A 21,883-nucleotide genomic window follows, 5' to 3' on the forward strand; every position below is an offset into this window, starting at 1 on the left:
GATAGTTAGTTTATTTTTCTTGTAACTCGTGTTATTGAGTTTGATAAACATTTTATCTCTTGTGGTACATTGATGTGTGAATACTTTAAATTAATATCTCTTCTGAATTGAATAATGTTAATCTGTCCCGTAAGAGATTTTTTTTCCAGGAATTGAATGAGCTTATCTGTGGCACTTATGTCTAGGTCATTTTAATCTAGATAGGATTCTGAAGTTGGTCTAAGGATGAAATTTTAATGTTCATTGAAAGTGGAGGCACTACCAACTTGTGAGTCCTCTTTAGAAGGAAAAATGACTAAGAGACCTTTTCTCTTAAAAGGAAATAAAGTTAATGATAAGTTAAGCCAATCCATTCTGAATTGTGTGGTATAATGAACTTCAAGGCAAGAGGTGATTTTGAGTATTCTGTGACATTCATAGAAGATTATTGATGATATGAATATATTTATTTGATGCTCTGTAGGTCCGAATGCTTTGAAAATTTCAAGGTTATTAAGGCGAAAATGAAAAGTGTCAGGAAAAATATATTAAGTCACTGTGATTTGATCGTAGTGGCAAGTATCTCTTTGAACAGTTCATTAGTTGCTTATCAGATAGAGGGATTGCATTTCAATTGTCTACACCAAGTATTCTACAATAGATTGGTGTGGAAGAGAAAAGAAACATGACTCTTATGAAGGTGGTAAGATTAATGATTGACTTATTCATATTTGCTTTTTTGTTTTGGGATATGTCTTAGAAACTGCGAGTTACATTCTTAATTTAATTCCTTTTAAGTTTGTACTTTTGATACCACAGAACATTGGATTGGATGTAATCCAAATCTGCAACATGTTTGGATATGAGGTTGTCTAGCACATATGTTCAAAGGGAAAACAGATAAGTGGTAATCAAGAACGGATGTACGCATGTTTATTATATATTCAAATGGAACGAAAGGAGGTTTATTTACAGTCCTAAAAGAAAATAAGGTAATTGTTAATACAAATGCTAGATTTTTAGAAAAGGACTATTTAATAATCCAAGTTCTTAGAAGTAAACTAGTTTTATAGGAACTGAGCAAAGAAATAGCAAATGAGTCATCTAAAAATTCAGAAGTTCAAGAACATCTAACCGACAAGTCAGGGTTGACGTTCCATTGCATTTAAGTAGTGAGAGAAACATTAAAAGGCGTAAGAAAATTCACTACTTTTAAGTAGTGGGTGTGATGTTGAGCAAATAACACTATATGGAGTCATTAATATTTCAATACCTAAAGGCAATGAAGATAATATTAAGACTCAGGAATATGATAGTGTGACTATAATAGTAGTAGTACTTAGTCATAGTATACTCTTGGGATAGTTTCATGATAGGATCCTGAAAAGAAATGCACTTTTGGGAGAGTTTCATGATAGGATCCCTGAAGATATTAGTACAGAACCGGTCAGTTACGACAAAGTACTACTAGACGAAGTTGCATCACGAAACAACTTTGCAAGTTTTTTTTTTCAAAGAGCTTATTGGCTAAGACTTTTGGTAGTTGTGCAAAAGGAATACATGTGAAAGTTGTAAATGCATGGTTAAAAGTCTAAGTGGGAGATTGTTGGGGTATATACCATTAACCATGCGTTTAGACATGGTATATTCTAACAATTGTCATGGTTAAAAGTCTAAGTGGGAGATTGTTGGGATATATACTATTAACCATGTGTTTGGATATAGTATTTATTATAGAACAATTATTTATTCATTTTTTAATAAAGAGTTAAATAGATCATGTTCTAGTATGTGTGTCCTTTACTTATATAGTAGATGATTTAGGGTATGGAGTTTAGCTTATACACGAAAGATTAAATCATCGGTTCTTATAAGTATAAAGAGTATAAAGTTTATGTTCACAATCTAAGATGGAAATTGGACAAAGCCATCGGTATGATTATAGCACAAGAATAAATATAGTGTATCTTCATTATGAGAACGGTATAGTTCCGTCTTCTTGTGCTAGTATATTTTGTATGTATTGAACGGACCAAGTAGAGATAAGTGTTTTGGTACTTAATAGATAGAACAACCTCTCTATCATTAAATGTACTTATACTCTTAATCTTGATATGACTATTATGATCAATGTGATTTGTTCATTATTTTGATTTATTAAAAGGTACGACTCAATTGTAAAATACATTTGTGTTCCTGATAAATTGGATAATGGAAAAATACATTTGTGAAATAATAATCAGTTGATAGAATCCATGTCTCGACTTTGATATTGATGATACCCCTTTATGGATGCTTATAAGTCTCACGTGAAAATCTTGCAAGTGGATTTTGTATCCGTCACATGATATAGTTAGGCGGAAATATAAAGGATTCAATTAGTCAAAATGAAATTGTCAGTAATTTAATTTAATTGATTGGTATCTATAATCTTAATGGGGAGTTAAATAAGTTTTAGTGTATGATTTCGAAATTGAACTGAGGAGTGCAATTACGAATTTTTAGTGGAATAATTCGTAATTTATTATGGTAGGATTAATTCAGATATTTTGAATTAATTTCATAATAGGAAGCTTCGTTAATTAAATTATGTGATCCCTCCCGTACCCGAATAATAAAGAATTAAATGGAATCTGATTTCTTGGTGGAAAAGAAAGACTTAGCAGGTTTGGGAAAAGAGTTTAAACCCTAAAACCCATAGTTATAAAAAAAGGGTCTTATTCCATAAGGAGGCTAGGGTTTTACAAGTTTCTACACTTTTTCCATAGAAATTCGCCCACACAAATTTCGCAAATTCTAGTATTATTCAGGTTACACAGTAGAAGACCGTGGAACTGGAGGATGAACACGTTGATGGTTTTTGCTCATTTTTGAAGGCTACATTTGAGGTTGCATTCACGCTTCAAGAGATAAGTGTCAATTTTGTGTTTAATTAATATCTTGATTATGTGTTGTCTATATTACATGCAAGTTCGATCCTGGCTATTTGCTTCCGCTGTTTATGCCTGTATTCCATCAGGCACGTGTGTTGAGCCCAATATTTTATAATTTGCACGAATGCCCCTATCTTGGGACGGTCTTTAATTTTTTCCTCTCAAATTGCAGATCTTTACTTTTTGCCCGTCGACACTTTAAGTAATAAAAAAGTGGCCGAAAATACCTCTCACATCGGAAAATTAAAAAAATTTGCAAGGCAAGCTTTCATAGAAATTATGCCTATTCGGGCAAAGTTACATAAAAACTATGCCGTGTCCGGTATAGTTCTGTAGAAATTAAGTTCTCCTACGGAACTATGCCAGACAAGGCATAGTTTTTATATAACTTTGCTCGAATAGACGTAGTTTCTATGACACCTGGCCCTGTGAATTTGTTTTTTTGACTCTGTTGGGGTTTGAACCTGGAATGTCTAGTTTCGTAGACCAGCGAATAAATGTACTTCGGCCTACAAATTTTCATTAAATGAGAAGTAGTGGCAATAATTAAAGACCAGCATTTGAGGGGAAATATTAAAGACCAGTCCATATAAAGGGCAATTCGCGCAAAAAAAAAAAGATTTAAAGGGGTTGGTTCTTTGCAGTCATTTGGTGGTGAGCGATAGTATTAAAGAATTAAACACACGATAAAATTGCAGATGAGATCCGTGACGTGATTGCCACGCGTCGATAACGTCCTGTCATGTTTAACTGTCAATCGTACGGGTGTCAGACCGTACGATCAACCTAACCCAACGTAATACATTTCAGAGTTTTTCTTTATTTTTTAGAAACACTTGTTGTATGAAGCCTAGGGGGCAATACTATAAATAGGGGTCATTGTCCCACTTTTGAAGGGTTGGCTTTCTCATATCAAAAACATCTTGTACTAGAAAATATATACAAATCTCTCTCTCAATATCAGATTTTAGTCCGGATACATTGTGCTCATCTCTTAGATTTGTTCAATTAAGTGATTCTCATATATTAATTGATACATCAATCTATAGCGAATCTCTTGTCATTATTACTCTCTTCATATCATATTCATACATACTTTTTTCCACCAAATAGATTGAGGCTTAACCACATATCCTATACCTACTCACAAATTTAATTGATTATCCAAATTTGGGGTAAACAGTTTGGCGCTCATCGTGGGGCTAGGATAATAGTGGTCTTTGATCGTGATCTCTATCTTACCCATCAAAACCAAAAACGTCTTATGTTCGTCTCTGAAAAAACAGACCAAATGGCTAACAGTGGGCAATCTGGTCACGTCAACAACAACGAGATCGTGGCCGAAAATGAAGGCAGCGGGCCACGAGGATTACCAAACCCCACTGACCCTTTAAATACTCACAATTCAATTACTTTGTCCCGGACATAGGGCCGGAAAGAACCGGATACCCCAAATGATAATATTGACTTACGTTTAATTTTTGAAATGTTGCAAGAACAGAGAGCGGCGATTGCCGAACAGGGAATCGCAATAGCCCAATTGCAAAACGGAAGAGATAAAACGACCCCGGAGAAGGCGAAGGGTGTTGCTGAACCCAGAAGAGATGAGTCACGGATGGTTGAAAGCAATGGGTCCGAAGCTGGTTCATCTACCGAGGTTCTGAGTGCTCGAAACGTTGGCGAAGCGGGTAGACTCGACCGAAAAAAGGGTGGAAACATACAACTCTTGGGTGGATCAAATCCTGGGGGCTCCGCCTATTTTGAAAGGGCCGGATTCAAAGAGGTACGTCCGAAGACCTTTTCTTCCGAGTGCAGCTCCGAAATTGATCCCGAAGAGGTTTAAAATGCCGGATATCCAAAAATATGACGGCACAACGGACCCTCACGAACACGTGACCTCATACGCCTGCGCTATAAAAGGAAATGATATGGAAGAAGATGAAATCGAATCGTTGTTACAGAAAAAGTTCGGGGAAACTCTGTCAAAAGGAGCATTGACTTGGTACGACCATCTGCCCGAGCATTCAATCACTTCTTTCGAAATGCTCGCCGATGCGTTCATAAAATCACATGCCGGAGCCAAAAAGGTGCAGGCTCGGAAGGCGGATATTTTCAGTATAGCCCAAAGAGACGATGAGTTACTGCGTGAATTTGTCAACCGGTTCCAAAGGGAATGAATAGAGCTCCCCCCGGTTCCGGAGCAATGGGCTGCACAAGCTTTCACAAACGGGCTCAATGTTCGGAGCTCGACGGCTTCTTTCAAATTAAAGGAAAGCTTGCTGGAATACGAGGATGTGACATGGGCAGATGTCCATAACCGATACGAGTCGAAGATTCGGGTGGAGGATGACCAACTCGAGCTTCCCCCGGGGCCAGTAAACATGAACAAAAGTTTTGAGAGATCAAGGAAAAATTACGAACCGGAGCCCAGATCATCGAAGGAAAGGTATCGGCCATACTCTCATTCGGAAAAACCAAGCTTCAGGTCAAAAAAATCAAGGGATGGCCCGAGTCATTTCTCCGGGCGGGGTGGTATACGGGCCGAGTCTGCGATTCAGGTATACCACCGAGGAGTCAAACGAGGAGGCCATGGCTGTGAAACTAGATCTCACGGATGAAATTCGTGAAAACGCGTTGGTCCGTATTGCAGCACAGAAGCAGAGAATGGAAAGGTACTACAATCGGAGGGTCAGTTTTCGACATTTCCAAATAGGGGACTTGGTGCTTCGGAAAGTTATCTTGAACACCAAGAATCCTGACGAAGGAAAACTGGGTCCTACCTGGGAAGAACCGTACAAGATAACCGAGGTAACGGGCAAAGGATCATATCAGCGGGAATCCATGGACGGGCAGCGGTTGCGCAACAACTGGAATGTGGCTAATCTGAAAAGATAATACTGCTAAGGTATGGACTCCTCGTGTTTTTCTATTGACCTTTTTTTTTTGCAGGAAGTACCGGATAAAGTTAGAATCTAGGCCTAAAAACACGTGTTGCACTTTTTTCCTTAGTACGGTTTTGTCCCAAAATGGGTTTTCCGACAAGGTTTTTAATGAGGCAACAAGTACAACGTGTTACTTGACAAAGATAAGGACAAACGCCCGGAAACTCGGGGTCACGACCTACGAGTGGGGGCTTAATAGCGCTTGCCTGATCTTGTGACTCGGATAAGCACTAGGGGACTTATACCCACATCGAGGTTTACCCCGGGTATGGAAAACGGAGGAGCGCAACAAACCAAGATTGGACCTTCTACATTAGGTTTCGATGCAAGGACCAAACGATAAGAATGAATCGTGTCCACTCAGTATTTGCTACGGCAAAATCAAGACCGGACCTTCTGCATTAGGTTTCGGCGCAAGGACCAAACGATCAGAACGAATCGTGTCCATTTAGTATTTGCTATGGCAAAAGCAGAAGGAAACAAAATTCTCATATCTTGTACAAATACTTGCAATACAAAAATCATCGAAAGTTCGGATAACGATATCTCGGATGTCCTTTTGTTAAAACACCTTACCCCGGTGATTATCGCCGTATTTCGGCATTGCTTCATTCATATACCCTATTCCGGGCACTACGGTCGAAATTCGACAAAGGCAACAAGGTCATAGTGAACCGAGCCAAAATCGTTAATGCCTCAAACGGGGACTGTTACATCAAAATTTAGCTAAGGCTGAGATTCAGGTGCCCGAAAAATACCGGCCCTAAAAATGCTCATCGTGATTCGGAGACGTCTGAATTCACAAGCATAAGATAAGTTCCACGGGCAAAAACTCTATCAAATTCCCGGACAAAACGTACCGGACGAAGAGAAAAAGCCAAAATTCAGGCACAAGGCGGAATAATGACTCCGAGTCTGCTTGTCCTTAATACGGACCGATAAATCGGGCAAAAGTCATAACAGACCTTCAGACAAAAGAATAAAGAAAATCAAGAAAAATGCGTGTTCCATTTAAACAAAGGTCTTTGCACCGAAAACCCCTACAAAGGCAAAAAACAAAAGGCTAAGTACAGGCCCTGGTCTATCCGGTATAACTGGATTCGGAATGTTCGGACACTATCAGCTCAGAGTCGTGGGAGTCAGTCTCGAGGGCTTTCTTAGCTTCTTCCTCGACCCTCTTAGCTTCAAGTATCAGGGCCGGAAGATCCGCAAAACCATGCCTGGATTGCTTAAGGGTGTTCCTCCGAGACTTCCACCGTTCATAATACGAGCGATGAACCAAAGGGGATAAACGGTTAAATCCGCAACAAACTTGAGATGGAAGATGATTAGAGGTGATGAAATGAAGAGAGAATAAAGTGAAGTGAAGAAAATAAAATGGAGGAAAGATGAAATGAAGGCGTGATTCATCCACTTCCCGTTACTCCGATAAAACTACGGTCCGGAAAGTGTGGGGACTATCTGTATACGGTAAAAATCGGATATATGCTAAACCGGTAAGACCGGAGTCCGAGGGAAGAAAGAAATTAGCATGAGCATGAATACTTTCTTTCAGGATCGGAAAAGTGCTTGATCCGGAGAAAGCGAAGGATATCGTTCGGTCCGGTTTCTCCATAGCCGAGTTAATTGTGGCCGTTAGTCCGTTTGATCGTGGCCGTTGGTCCGGGAGATCCGTGACGCGATTGCCATGCGTCGATAACGTCCTGCCATGTTTAACTGCCAATCGTACGGGTGTCAGACCGTACGACCAACTTAACCCAACCTAATACATTTCAGAGTTTTTCTTTATTTTTTAGAAACACTTGTTGTATGAAGCCCAAGGGGTCATTGTCCCACTTTTGAAGGGTTGACTTTCTCATATCAAGAACATCTTGTACTAGAAAATATATACAAATCTCTCTCTCAATATCAGATTTTAGTCCGGGTACATTGTGCTCATCTCTTAGATTTGTTCAATTAAGTGATACTCATATATTAATAGATACATCGATCTATAGCGAATCTCTGATCATTATTACTCTCTTCATATCATATCCATACATACTTTTTTCCACCAAATAGATTGGGGCTTAATCACATATCCTATACCTACTCACAAATTTAATTGATTATCCATATTTGGGGTAAACAATAATAAGGGTCTTTTTTATCTTAAGAAAGGCACTGGTAAATCTCCTGTTATTGATGTTGGAACGGTGAAATCAAAGGAAAAATCAAGGTACAGATATAAGTATTTTTTTCACTCCAATTATTAATATAATTACCCCCCCCCCCTCCAAAAAAAATATTGTTTTTATTTCATGATATTTATGATTGATTTCATTTTGGTTATCGGGTTTTACTTCGATCAAGAAAATCAAGAATAATTACGTGAAATTCACCGATGGTAAAAGGAAATAGTTTGATGCCTTGATTTTTGCTACTGGGTACAAAAGCACAGTTACAAAATCGCTCAAGTTATTTGATCAATATGAGGCAAATTTTGTAATAAAATATGAGCAAATCCTAAAACCAAACTTTAATAAAAAGTCACAAATATATTAACTAAAACGTGCATCCCGCGTCAATTAATTTTTTTAAAAACCACATATGTATCGTCAAAATTGTGTGTGTGAGGCATACAACAATTTTTTTTTATATATAATTATTTCTTCTAAATATTCTTTTTCCATTGATATATATGTATGGAATAAATTAGGATTTAGACTTCAATTTACATCCCCATGCAGTCGTGACCAAAATGGAATTACAGTTGATTCTAACCCATATATATGAACAATCAGATAATTATTAGTACTTGCTTTGATGCATTATTCAGCCATTCAGGATCGGAAGTATTCATATGTTTCATGTCATGTTTAACACCATAGAATAAGAAGAATTATGAACATAATTAATCCTTTTGGCCTGCTACAAACTAGCAATGGAGTATTATATTACGGATCATCAATTTCGTCATTTGAGAGTTGACTGATCACAAAATACAATATATTTGAAGTAGGTAAAGACTTGCAGGCTTTGGCACTTCCAATTACCTGCTCCTCTTCCTATTCTTTCATCATTAAACTCGTCTCCAACCATTTTATTTATTTATTTATTTATTTATTTATTTTCCTTTTATATCCTCACCAATTACGATCTATTTTTTCTTCTAATTGTATGTTTCCAACTAAACCTCAACAAAAAAGCGGGAATCTTATGACAAATTAAAAGGCCGATGCTCTAATTAAAATTAGAGGCGGATTCGAAATTTAAATTTTATGAGTCCAATTTTTAAAGTGTATTAGCATATATTCATTGTACCTTTAAAATTGTGAGTTCAGACCTACTATTTGTTGTAATTTTAGTGAACTTTTATATATGAATTTATATTCTGCATTGAAAATACTGGCTTCAGATAGTTGAACCCAGTGCTTGGATGTTGTCATGTTGCATCCGCCCTGATTAAGATATACTCTTATAGTTTCGAAGGAGACTATACTTCTTTTAAAGAGATTTTATTAGGGCGACAGTTAAAAAATAAATAAATTAAGAGACTTACTGGAATTTTCATGAAAATCTCAGGCATATATGTACGGAAATGTTAATAGTACTATTAAAAACATTGTGAATGGTTTTTAAATTGCAGTATAATACTAATTGACAATTAATTAGTATTATCCTAGTACTGCCCCAGCGCAAATATTAGTCATTTTAACAAACTAAATTTTCCCGTTCAATTTGATGTTAAATAGGAAAAGAATAAGTCGTTATTTACTCCTTTTTTGTCAGATTTACCTTTACTATTTAATTAGTGGAATATTAATTAAGTAAAATGTTTTTAAGGAGATGGATAAAATGTGATTTAAACAAATATCGTGTTTAGAGATAGCATAATAATCCTAAAAGACAGATATAATGAACCAAATGACGTATCTTTTTCTCATTCAAATTATCTTGGGAGTTTAATTTAATTAAATCGATCATTGCCTTAATTGGCCTCTCAAAGGAAACAGTGCAGAGGCACGAGCTTGACTTCACATATTGATAAGGGTCACATTAATCCGATCCGTTGACTTATGCCCAATATATAAATGTTGAGTAGTTGATGCTCTTGTCATTTAATCTCGACGTGTTCTTTAATTTGCATGTGTATGCATGACATTGCCCCTTAAATTAGTAGTTATCTCCTACATCAAAAAATTAAGATAACATATTTTCTATCCACGTACCTGCAAGTACTTAACCTAATAAAACATATATCCTTCTACAAATTATTCAGTGATGCTGCCTAGATCTGTCGATGGAAACTACCTACAACAACTAAAGGAAGAAGAATTAACAGGGCCAACGTGGTTCATACATGTTTATCTATATTTCACTAGGATTACAGCTAGTTATAATTAAAAGAATAATGTCACAGTAAGGGCTAGTGAATATGGTGATAACTAGCTAGCAGTAGTTTCAAAGTTTAAAGTAAATACAATTAAAGCTTTCTTTGACCAGAACTTGATGAAAAAAGAAAAAAGAAGAGGCAACTGAAATCAGAAAGGAAATGTATACTGCTCTATATATGACTCAATCTCAAACTAATTTGTGGTCAATTATGTGACTTTTTTAAAATTCATCTCGCTCTATTTGTCCAATAACTACGCCTCGGTTTCAGATAAATTTGAGTTCGTTATATGAACCCTTATTGACAATATTACTCAATTTAAACTCATCTCATGTTAATATTAAGAGAATTTATTATTATTAATATTTTTACGCTAGACGTTAATCTACCGCAAACTACCCGTGAATCCGACCCGACTGACTGTGTTTTTTACAAAAGCAACGTTAAAGGAAATGAAATATATATATATATATATATATTATAACAAACCACTAGGAAATGTGCACTGCTTAGTAAGACTCAACCTCAAACTAATTATGGTCTATTATACGATTTTTCTTTATTCATTTCGGTGCATTCGTCTCGTTATTATTTATTAGTAACATTTATATGCTACTTGGATCCAAACTTGAACTTATTCTTTCAAATGTATAATGAGTTCAATACTAAAATTTTATAGATTGAATCTATTGAATTTAAATCGTGAATCCACTTATGGTTTAACCCGTAAACTTCTTAATATTGCCACTTGATCATTTTGGGTGTAATAAGTCTGTAGTTGATTGGTGAACATAAAGTTTTACATCAGTCTAGATCAAAAAATCTTCCAAATAGGAATTGAAGATTTGATTGTTATTTTTTTCTAGGTTGAGACTTGGGATAGATGTGGCCTGGCCAGAGAAGGACAATAGGATGCCAAAACTACAGACAATAGCAAGATCTCTTCTAGATACTGAGATCAGCAAACCACAGCCACATAATAATTCTCAGTTAAAGCTATCAGGTTTAGCTATATATTCAAGTTTAAACCTAGCAAGAAAATACTAAAAGTGCCAAATCTAAATCTTGGTTTTTGTGATTTAGCTTTACAATAATGTTGCTTTTGTAGAAAATTGGTGTCAAAACAAAGAGGATCAGCCCAAAGATGGATAATGACAGGGGAAAAGCCTCCAAAAGAGTACATACAGGAAAGTGGTAGATGAGCAAATTTAGAGTTGAATTTGAGTTATCATAAGCACCTATAATATAAAGATTCTTTCATGTTACCAGTGAATTTCTAATTTGTGATAGCTAGTTATTACTCCCTCCGTCCCATAATAAGTGTCATCTTAGCCAAAAAAAATTTATCCCATAATAAGTGTCACCTTAGTGTATAGAACTTACAAAACTACTGTTAATTAATTAACGGCCGGTGCACCGATTGGTCGATTGAAACTTAAAATTGATGAGTCATTTTCAGAAATAGTGTGGCCTAATGGTCAATGAACATCTGTCCAAGTCTCAATGGAGAAATCCTGATACATCTCCCGGTGAAAAATAGCAGGTATGCGTTCAATTAGTTGAGGTCCGCAAATTAGGCCGGACACCATTTGATGAGTCATTTGATGAGTTGGAGGGTCTCATTATTATTAGAGTAAAAGATGGAGTAGGTAAGTGAGTGATTGGCTCTTAGGCAAAGTGATGAGGTGAGCTGGTTATTAGTCACCCACAAAAGTGGACCCAACCCAACTGCCTTTGTCCGATGGCCTAACTTGACCATACACAGTCAGTCTAGCATTTTCATGACTTTGGTAAACAAATTTAATTTCCTCCAAGCATTTTGTCAAAATATGACATTAAAAAAGACACAAGAGGCTGAGACAGTATTCAAAAAGGTACAGTGCTAAAGAACAGAGAGTTTATAATGGAAGTCCCTTTAGGGGAAGAAAAATATTCTTTAGGAGCTAAGGAACAATTATAAACTTGCTTTTTCTAGATTATCTTTGACTATAAGACTTCGATTACTGGAGAAATTCAGAGTTAAAAATTAAAAATCTAGAGATAAGGAGACACTTTGAGTTGAGAACTTGCCAAGAAACTTCATAGACTGGGCTTCTGGCAATTAGTCCTTGCCATAAGCTTCTATACAAAAAATTATGATTCTTTCGAGTTGAAATATCTCCAAAATTATTTTAAAATTTTATAATAATATCTTTGGACATGATTTGGTTGATGTTTGAAAAACAAATGGGGTATTCGAAGTGGGAAAATGGTATTTGATTCAATTGCATTCGCATAATATTTTACTTAAAAAAAATTTAAAAGTTGTGTGAGTGAAAACTTGAAATACTTCTTAAACATGTTTTCAAACATCAAATACTAGACTAGATCGTAAAATCAACACTTATTCGAAATAATCTCTAATTATGATCTCATTTTCTTCTGTTTCCTTTTTTGCATTTGTTCTTATATTTTGAAAATCATTTTAGCTTCTTATTGGATATATACACTTATTTCCAATTTGTGTAGTCATGTGGAAATGGTAAACATAAAATGGAGAGCAAAAATAGTTATTAGTATTATCATCATCTCATCATTATTAATTTAGAAAAAAAATTAGGTGATTTATTCTTTTTGTACTTTTTTTTTTTGAGAAGCAAGAGAAGTTGTTACAATTACTATTCACCATCTTCGGTGGCATGCAGTTCTTAGCTTCAACTATAAAAAAGACTGATCAACTACAAAAAGCAAATAGGAGTAGTAGGTACAATTAAGATGTGAGCAAGCAACAAAATTGAATGCTCACAGTAAACAAATACAGCAGTAGCTTTCTCTTTAAAAAGAATTATTCTTAGTGAGTAAACGACAAATTAAACGGGGAAAAAGAGGACTCCTTTTAATTACTACAAACGAACAAAAAAGATTTGATCAGAACAACCCCGAAGGTTCACTAGCACATTCTTTTCACATAGTAGCACTTTTCCTGCTTTTCTCTTCCAAAAAGAAAATTACCAAAACAAATGTCAATATTTGCAGCAGGATTTTACATTAAATGCCACAGGCAGCAACTGTTCTAAGATATCAATTTTGGTGAACGCTCCGATTTATATGACACACTTTTTATTTTAGTCTTAAATTAAAAAAATGTCACTATTATATACTACGACTTACAATCAGACAAATATATAAAGTTTGTTTTGAATTATAAATTTCAAAAGTCATTCCTTTTATTTTTAAATCGTTTCAAGTTAAATGGTGTCACGTAAATTAGTATCGAGGGAGTACAATTTTTTTATATGATTTGGTCGTTGCTGTCACTCTTAGCCCTTTTTTTTATAGTGTGAATAGACTCTTTCTACAATGTCGAAGAAACTATATGTTAGGGTTTAAATAGAGTACTAATTGCCAAAACAACAACTAGTACACCTTGACTGTCTTATCAGTTCTTGGTTACCTCTTCTTCTTTGGGGACCCTTAAAAATCTTGTTGTTTATCTTAAAAGTAGACTTGGGGTTACCACAAATTCTCCAATACTGTTTGAATTCAAGAAAAATCTCTATGTTATTACATATTTTCTTGTTCAGAAACTTTGCCAATGACAAAAAAAGTTAGCTTTTTTTTTTTTTAGTGATGGAAATAAGCAAACCAAGTCCAAGAATCTCTGTTTGGTCATCACCAACTAACCGTCCACCTGGTTTACTTCTTTAACAACAATAAGCTGTGTACATTAGTGTTTTTTTGCTACAAAAAAAGATGGAATTTTTCAATTCTTTTGATGGATTTAATGAGGACTATATGGGGTTTCAAGGTATAATGGGAAATGGTTCAACTTCATCTTCATCATTGATTTTGGATAATGAAAGAGGAGAGCTTGTTAAGGCTTTGGTTAAACCAGGACAAAAAGGGGTTAATCCTGAAAAAGCATTGATTGCATTGAAGAATCATAGTGAAGCTGAAAGGAGGCGGAGAGAGAGAATTAATGGTCATTTGGGTACTCTTAGGAACCTTATACCTGGTACTAATAAGGTAAAATCTTCACTTTATTTTGGTTGGTTTTATTTCAAGAATCAGCCTTTGTCAACTGTTTTATAACTTCAAACTGTATAATGTTATACTAATATCATTGCAAGGAATGGGACTTGAGTCCCACATCAGTTAAATAGGGAGCTGACGTGGGACTTATATAGCCTTGGGCTCTCCCACCCCAATAACTAGCTTTCGGGGTGTGGTTCTCCTAAGGTTGTATCGTATAATGAAACTTGTGATGACACTGACAAGCTCATAATTAGATTGAGCAGAATTACAAGCAGCCTAATGTAAATTAATTCCATAATGAGTACTGTTTTACCCCCTCCAGCTCACCCGAATAGTCCGATTTTTCCTCCACCAATGTGTGGTTGGTAAACTAGTATCATCAAATATTCTATATGATTCCCACTAGATCTAGTTTTGCCAAGTAACAGATTCTAGCCAACTGAAAGGATCGTCTGATCAATCCAGAGATCATTTGGATAAGTAGAAGAGGAGTCTATAATGTTGTTTATATACTAAGTATGCTTTAGATGTCAAGTGATTTCTTTGAATGATCGAATTGTTATTTTTCTCCTGCTTGGATTGAATGATTGGATTTTTAATATTACTTAGCAGCTTTGGCTTCAATAATTTACCCAATTAATAATAGAAATATTTTGAAGCTGGCATACCACCTGATTTGGCAGTCAAGTCCTTGCGATGAAATGTGAATTATATTTCCTGTTGCCAGTATAAAAGTAGTGGGCTAATGACATGAAAATCTGATTTTATGAGGTAACTCTTGAGCTTTGCTATGATATTGGAACATCCTAAGCTCTGTAACTTGTAGCCATAGGGATATAGGGCTTCCCAATTCTTGGAATAATGGCTGCCACTAAATTTTTTGATACTCAATATTAGGTAAATTGTTTTAAAATTTGATTTTGCATGAAACACATGTCTAATGTATGCCATACTACTATCATAAATACTCGAACTGTTAAATAGTGAGGAGAATTCTTTTCCCTTGTTAGTTTAATCCTTTGTTATATGCGTTTCTTCACCTTTTGATGATGATGAAGTTTCCACAACGTCCTTTAAATGCCTCAAGTTTAATTGTAGCTAAACTGCATTTTGATTACAGACGGACAAGGCCGCTTTACTTGCCAAAGTCATCGGCCACATAAAAGAATTGAGAGTGAATGCAGCAGAAGCTACCAAAGGTGTTCTAGTTCCAACAGACATCGATGAAGTAAAAGTTGAACAACAAGCAGAGGGATCTGACGGAGCCACTTATTCTGTCAAGGCATCTTTGTGCTGTGACTACAAGCACGAGCTTATTTCTGATCTACGACAAGCTCTGGATACTCTCCCCCTAAAAACTCTAAGGGCAGAGATTGCTACATTGGGGAGCAGAATGGTTAGCGTTTTCGTGGTTACTGAGGGCAATGAAGGGAATATTGAGGATACTGAAAGGTGCCAGCTTCTTGTAACTTCTGTTCGTCAGGCTTTGAGGTCAGTGCTTGATAAATTTTATGCATCTGAGGAGTTCTCTTCGAGAAGTACCTTATCAAGCAAGAGACGAAGAGTTTCACTTCTCAATTCTTCGAGCTCATCTTCTTTAGGGGATTTCTGGTGAATAATGTGTCTTATTTACTGCTTTTCTTTACCAACTTTATAATGATGTAGTGATCACAGGTTGACGGCATATGTATTAGCATACATATCCTCTATGATAAAATGGATGTGCATGCTACTACATATGCCTGCCTTTGTAAATAGGAATTGTGTTGCACTGAGTTGCAACCAGTAAAAATATAAGAAAATTATTGTGATGTAATCCATGATTATAGTTCCTTGTCTTTTCTGACGTTGCTGGCCAGAAAATTTATATACAAATGTTGCACATTCCTTTAAAGAAACAAATTGCGCATGTGTATTGCCATGAGACATTTTCTTTTTTGTTTGTTGTAAATTATTCAACCTTACTTATATTACTACTACTAAATTTGTATGAGCTTTTGCGATCCTTGTCGACAATTAGGAAAAAGTGAATGCCTTCATGCAGAACATCTATCATGCTAAACGCATTGATACTCCTAGTCAAGTGCTGTAATTGGGATGCTTTTTTGGTTCAGGAGTTCTTTTCTTCCTAAATATGAATATTTGGTACCTGGATTCCACTAGCCTGGCTTGTTCGAATTTCTGGATAGATCCACTAGATGGGTAACATACTCTTTGTCGCCAGGGTTCAGTGAGTTCACTCGTGCTTGCACGAATAGATGTGTTCTGACCATCTCAACTAAAGATGCTCTAAAGAATAGATATTTTTCTCATCCATGGTTGTCCTGGCATAGTGTTATGGTCTTGTTACTTTATGTTGCGGCGTCAATTGATCCAAGTGCTCTATACTTTTCAGGATTGAGGATACCGTCCAGATTTAACCTGCCTTTAATTTACAACAATGTCCGCCCACAAATTCATAAGCTTTTTTTCTAAAACAATAGCAGCTACCTGGCTCAGAAATTTTAGGGGGTTAAATGACAAGAAAGTTCCTTTGCTAAAAGAAACATATTAATGTTAGTCCACAGAGGTCCGAAGATGGGTTATTGAAGTATTGGCGTCTGGTTAATAACTCTATTGCTTCTCTTTCCATCTGGTGCCAGTCCTATGACACAGTCTGGTGCTAAAATTAATTACTGAATAATATGGGAAAAGGTTGAAATTTGCCCTGTGTTTTCCGAAATGGTCTACTTTTACCTTCAGTTTAACATTGGGGTCAAATGAACCCCCTGCCGTTAACAATAAAATGACGACAACATATCCAGTGTAACCCCACAAGTGGAGTTTGGAGAGAGTAAGATGTATAGACCTTACCTCTACCTTTGTGGGGTAGAGAGTTTGTTTCTAATAGACTCTCGGCTCAAAAGAAAAGTAGTCGATGCAGGATTGCAAGGAAAATAAGACAGCAAAATATCAAGATACAAAATAATTTGCCGTTAACAATCTGGGCTACTAGTTACTGCCATTTGTTATTGGTTACTACTCACTGCTACTTATTTGATTTACCTGCAATAACCTGTAATCTAATGATGCAAAAAAAATTGTTACGTCAGGGCATAGAACTTCCAATTCTGAATATATGTTATTTAAGGTAAAGGCTCGCAAAAAATATTCATTGAGGATTTCTTTGAGAAGCATTTAATTAAAAGCGTTTGTGAAACCTAGTCTGTAAAGGTTGTGAATGTCCTATCCTCTGTTTTCTCGAATTGCACATATCACACCCCAACTTACAAAGCATCAGCTTTTTAGATTTTAGATTGAAATATATCGGGGCCAAGGTAAGCCTGCCAACCGGTTTGGTTTAACCGGTTCAAACCGGTAACCGGACCGGTAAAACCGGAACCGGCGGAGCCGGTTTACCGGTTTCGGTTAACTGTTTAAAACATACCGGTCCGGTTTCGATTTTTTGAGACCGGAACCGGATTGGTTAAACCGGTCAAATTTTTTTTTTTTTTTAAATGTAGCCGTTGGGTATATGGGTTGGACCGTTGGCCAACGGTCCATTTGCAAAAATGGTTGTTGGCAAACGGTTCCAAACTCCCCTTTTGCCCCCCCCCCCCCCCCCCTCCTTCCCCCCAACTTTTTTTTAACACTTTAACCCATCCCCACCCCTATATAAATCCCTCTCCATTTCCATTTTAATACACACCAATTCACTCTTCTCTTTCTCTCAATTTCTCTCAATTATAGTTACTTTGTAACAATTAGCCACTTTAAATTTCTCTCAATTAAATATTACAAAGTTTTATTCTAGTTTCAATTATTAATTTTGCAATTATAATATTGTTGGTGGAGTTGGTGATTTTGCAACAATCCGAAGTAGCTTTGGTGGATTTGCAATTCTAGCCGCCTTCACTTTGTTGGGAATTAGTCCGGCAATTTGGTACCTTCGTTCCAACTCTATCTTTATTTTTTGCTATTTAATTTACGTAATTTAATTTGTTGCAATATATTTTCTTGTGATTTAAATTAATTCTATTTAATAATGGCGAAAAGATTTAGACGTAGTGCCGGTAGTAGTGGTATTGTTAGGGGTGGGTTTAATGAGGAAACATTTGTGAACGAAACACCTAATTTAGGTATTGATGTTGGTGGAAATAATCCACTTTTAGATCATGAGGCAATGCAATAACATTATACCGACACTTTTAATGAAATTGATGATGAAGAAACACAAGCCCCCGAAATCTCATAGGAGATACAGGTCTTGCACAATCACATACACAAGACAAACCGCCAAGAACTCGTAAGCCAACTGCTAAAATTTAAAAATTTATAACTAAGAATAAGGAAAGCCAAACAGCTAAATGTACCATATGTGGACAAGTATTTGCTTTTAGGCAACAAACTAATAAAGATGGTGGAACGGGTACACTAAATAATCATATGAGAGTTAAACATATGGATGTTTAGGGAGAGCAACCGGATTCAAATGTGGGGGGTATTCAAATGACGATAGACCCACGAACCGGTAAAATTTTTAAGTATGACAAGAAAAAAGAGCGTGTAGAAATAGCTAAAATGGTTGCTTTTGATGCTCTACCATTTTCCTTTCCTTCGGGGTTGGGGTTTGTTACTTGTTGACACCCAATTTTGTCCCTCCTTTATTTAATTTGCTCGGGTTTCTAAATTTACTGACGAGCTAAATACTTTATTTTTTTTTACAATATTTTATTGCCACTACTATCAATATCGCTACTTTTATTTTTAACATTACAAGTATTACTTTACTACAAATTTTAGATGATTCGTCATCATTTCATTTTTTCGGGTTTGGACTCGTTAAATTAATTACAAGACAACACTTTGCAAAATATTTATTTTTACAAATTAATTATTTATTGTCTTTACATAATATATATTATATACCAGTTATTAAATTAGAATCCCAAAATAATAGCGGAGGAAGGATCAACAATTTTCAGCCAATTTTATGGCCCAAAATACCAATATTCTTTCCCTACCCAAATAAATAACCCACATTTTAATACCCAACCCACATTTTCAACCCAACTAAATGCCAAACGTGACCAACCCATATTTTCCCATTACCAGTCCATATTTTTGACTCACCAGCCCAAACAACAAATCGATCCAGCCCAACAAAATTCGGCTGACCCGACCCGGTCCAACCCTTCCCCCTTTCTTTTACCCTAATCTCGCTCTCCTTTTCTTTTTCCCATCTTCAGCCGCCCCCTTCCATCTCCCTCCTCTTTCTCTTTCTTTTCCCTCTTCTTTGTCATCTTCTCTATCTCTCACCCGCACGCCCCACGTTCCCCCCACTCCTCTGCACATCCACACTCCCTTGTCCCCTCATCTCCGCGCCTCTGTCACCCACTCATCCTTGTCTCATACGCTCCGCTCTCTCCTTTCTAAAACGAGAATCAAAACCCTACTCTTAGTCCTATATATATGAGTATTCGGAGTTCATAAAAGGGGGGGGGGGGGGGGGGGGATCTTTCGATTACAACTTTAAATGAAGAGTTCAGCATAGCCGAAATTTGCCTTCAAATAAGATTTTGTTTTTAGACGCCTTGAAGTCTTTTTTTTTTATCACTATGTCTCGGGTATACCTTTGATATGTCGAGTGGCTTACAAAATAGAACTAGGTCTGATAAAGGGGGTTTTTTTGTTGGAGCAAGGAGAATTTTCTGAAGAAAAAAAAAACAGTCTTGAGTTTTCTTTCTTGTTAATCTGGTTTTGAACTTTAGAAGAAAAAACAGTTTTTGGTTGAGATACGAGAGTTATGACGAAAGATTAAATTCTTGACGATTCATCAACTTTCATCGTTATTCGGCAAAAGCATTTCAATTACGATAGAAGTACTTTAATTTTGACTTGAATATCGAATCTGTCAGTACGAGAGTAGATTCAAGGCTTTGACGTCCCACTTCACTGTACCACGAACAGGACTCTCGCATACGAATCCCTCGGACTCGTCATTCCCGCATTCGATGTCGAGCCAAAGCCCAATAGACAAGAATAGTCCGTAGCACCGTATAAAGAAATTTATTGGGCCGAAGCCCAATAACATGAACAGTTCGCAGCACTTGGACCTTACTAAATGGGCCGGATCCATTTAACCTTTTCCTCTCTCCCTATTCTTATTGTTGTGTATTTTATTTGCTTTGTATAACTAACACTTGTGCTTGTTAATTAAGATAAACTTTAGTAACATTAAGGGTTTTAGTTTAGTAATGGGTAGTCAATTCCACAAATCACATTCACTTCTATTTTAAAATTATTTATAGTATCTATAATATATATATTTTTTTAGAAGAATTGATTTTCAAAATAGCATGACTACATATTTGGATAAGGGAATAATAACTTATGCTTACTATTTTAGAAATTTAAAACGTAACAAATCTTACACTAACGTTAATTTATTCTAAGAAATAAAAGCCAATTAGTGTTAACGGATAGCTTTTTTCTTCACTTTAATTCCTTTCCAACACTTGAAATATACATTTGTTTGAAACAACCTTAGCGCAATATATACATTAAACTATTAGTCTTTATACGAAACCTTTAAAATTTATTTAACGTTAATCTTACAATAACTCTTTTAATTTGTGAGTCGGCATAACCCGCTTTTCCTTCAAATACACATAAACATCACATGTCCTATTTCTTTTAGTTTAAACTAAACTTCACTTTTATAACAACTTATTATTTTTACATGTCTTATTTCTAATAATGTTATTACCTTTTACTTTAAAAACTTAAGCTATATTTATAAGTTATTTTCCAAACATTTATAATACTATATTTACATTTAGCCTAATTAATTTTAAGTCCGGTCGGTTAACCATTGTTAATGGGTCTTAAAGGATGCCTAATACCTTCCCTTTAGACTAATTGAACCCTTACCTAGAATCTTGAGTTTCGCAGACCTTAAACAGAGTTAACTTTAAACATAACTTTAATAAACTTTAGGTGTCCTAATTCACCATAAATAATTAGGTGGCGACTCCTTATAAATAAACAAAACAGGAATCTCCAATACGTCATACTTCTAATTTAACCCCTGAGGTTAAAAAGGGGTATGACATTACTTATATTCAACATTGTTATAATCCGTTATTTGAGGGTATTCCTAAAAGTACTTGTAGAGCAGATGTTATAGATTTGTATAAAAAATATAGATTTTATTTGCGCCATGTATTTAATTCTTTAAATTGTAATGTTTCTCTTACAGCCGATTTGGATCTTAGTCTTAAAAATTTAGATTTTTTTGCTATTACATGTCATTGGGTTGATGATAATTGGGTGATGCAAAAAAGAATTATAGCTTTTTTATATGATGAAGAGAAAGGTCGTCACGATGGAAAATTTTTAGCGGATTCAATGTCTACTATTATGAGATTTTTAACATTTATAGAAAAACACTTTGTATTGCTTTAGATAATGCTTCTAATAATACAAAGACGATTGGTTTTTTAAAAAGGGAATTAAACTCTCCGATAAAAAATATTTTTCATGTGAGATGTAGTTGTCACATTTTAAACTTGATTGTTAAAGATTGTCTTGAGTGTTTTGAAGATTCTATTAAAAAGGTTAGAAATACGGCTGTGTTTCTTTTTTGTAATGCTAATAGG

At 35.6% G+C, this 21,883-nt stretch overlaps 1 protein-coding gene across 1 annotated transcript; it reads left to right on the forward strand.

The window, feature by feature from the left end:
* The first annotated feature begins 13,598 nt into the window (after window positions 1–13,598).
* On the forward strand, window positions 13,599–16,236 carry LOC132617884 (transcription factor bHLH30-like). Its single transcript, XM_060332952.1, has 2 exons — window positions 13,599–14,234; window positions 15,364–16,236. Exons 1-2 carry the CDS (start codon window positions 13,962–13,964, stop codon window positions 15,856–15,858), a joined length of 768 nt encoding a protein of 255 aa, XP_060188935.1. The 5' UTR covers window positions 13,599–13,961; the 3' UTR covers window positions 15,859–16,236.
* The last annotated feature ends 5,647 nt before the right edge of the window (window positions 16,237–21,883 follow it).

The sequence above is a fragment of the Lycium barbarum genome, chromosome 11 (genome assembly GCF_019175385.1).
Source record: "Lycium barbarum isolate Lr01 chromosome 11, ASM1917538v2, whole genome shotgun sequence".
Classification (NCBI taxonomy): Eukaryota; Viridiplantae; Streptophyta; class Magnoliopsida; order Solanales; family Solanaceae; genus Lycium; species Lycium barbarum.

Coding starts and splice junctions, on each gene's coding strand:
- LOC132617884 (XM_060332952.1), top strand. CDS start 13,962: ATGGAATTTTTCAATTCTTTTGATGGATTTAATGAGGACTATATGGGG. Junction 14,235..15,363: donor TTATACCTGGTACTAATAAG/GTAAAATCTTCA, acceptor TTTTGATTACAG/ACGGACAAGGCCGCTTTACT.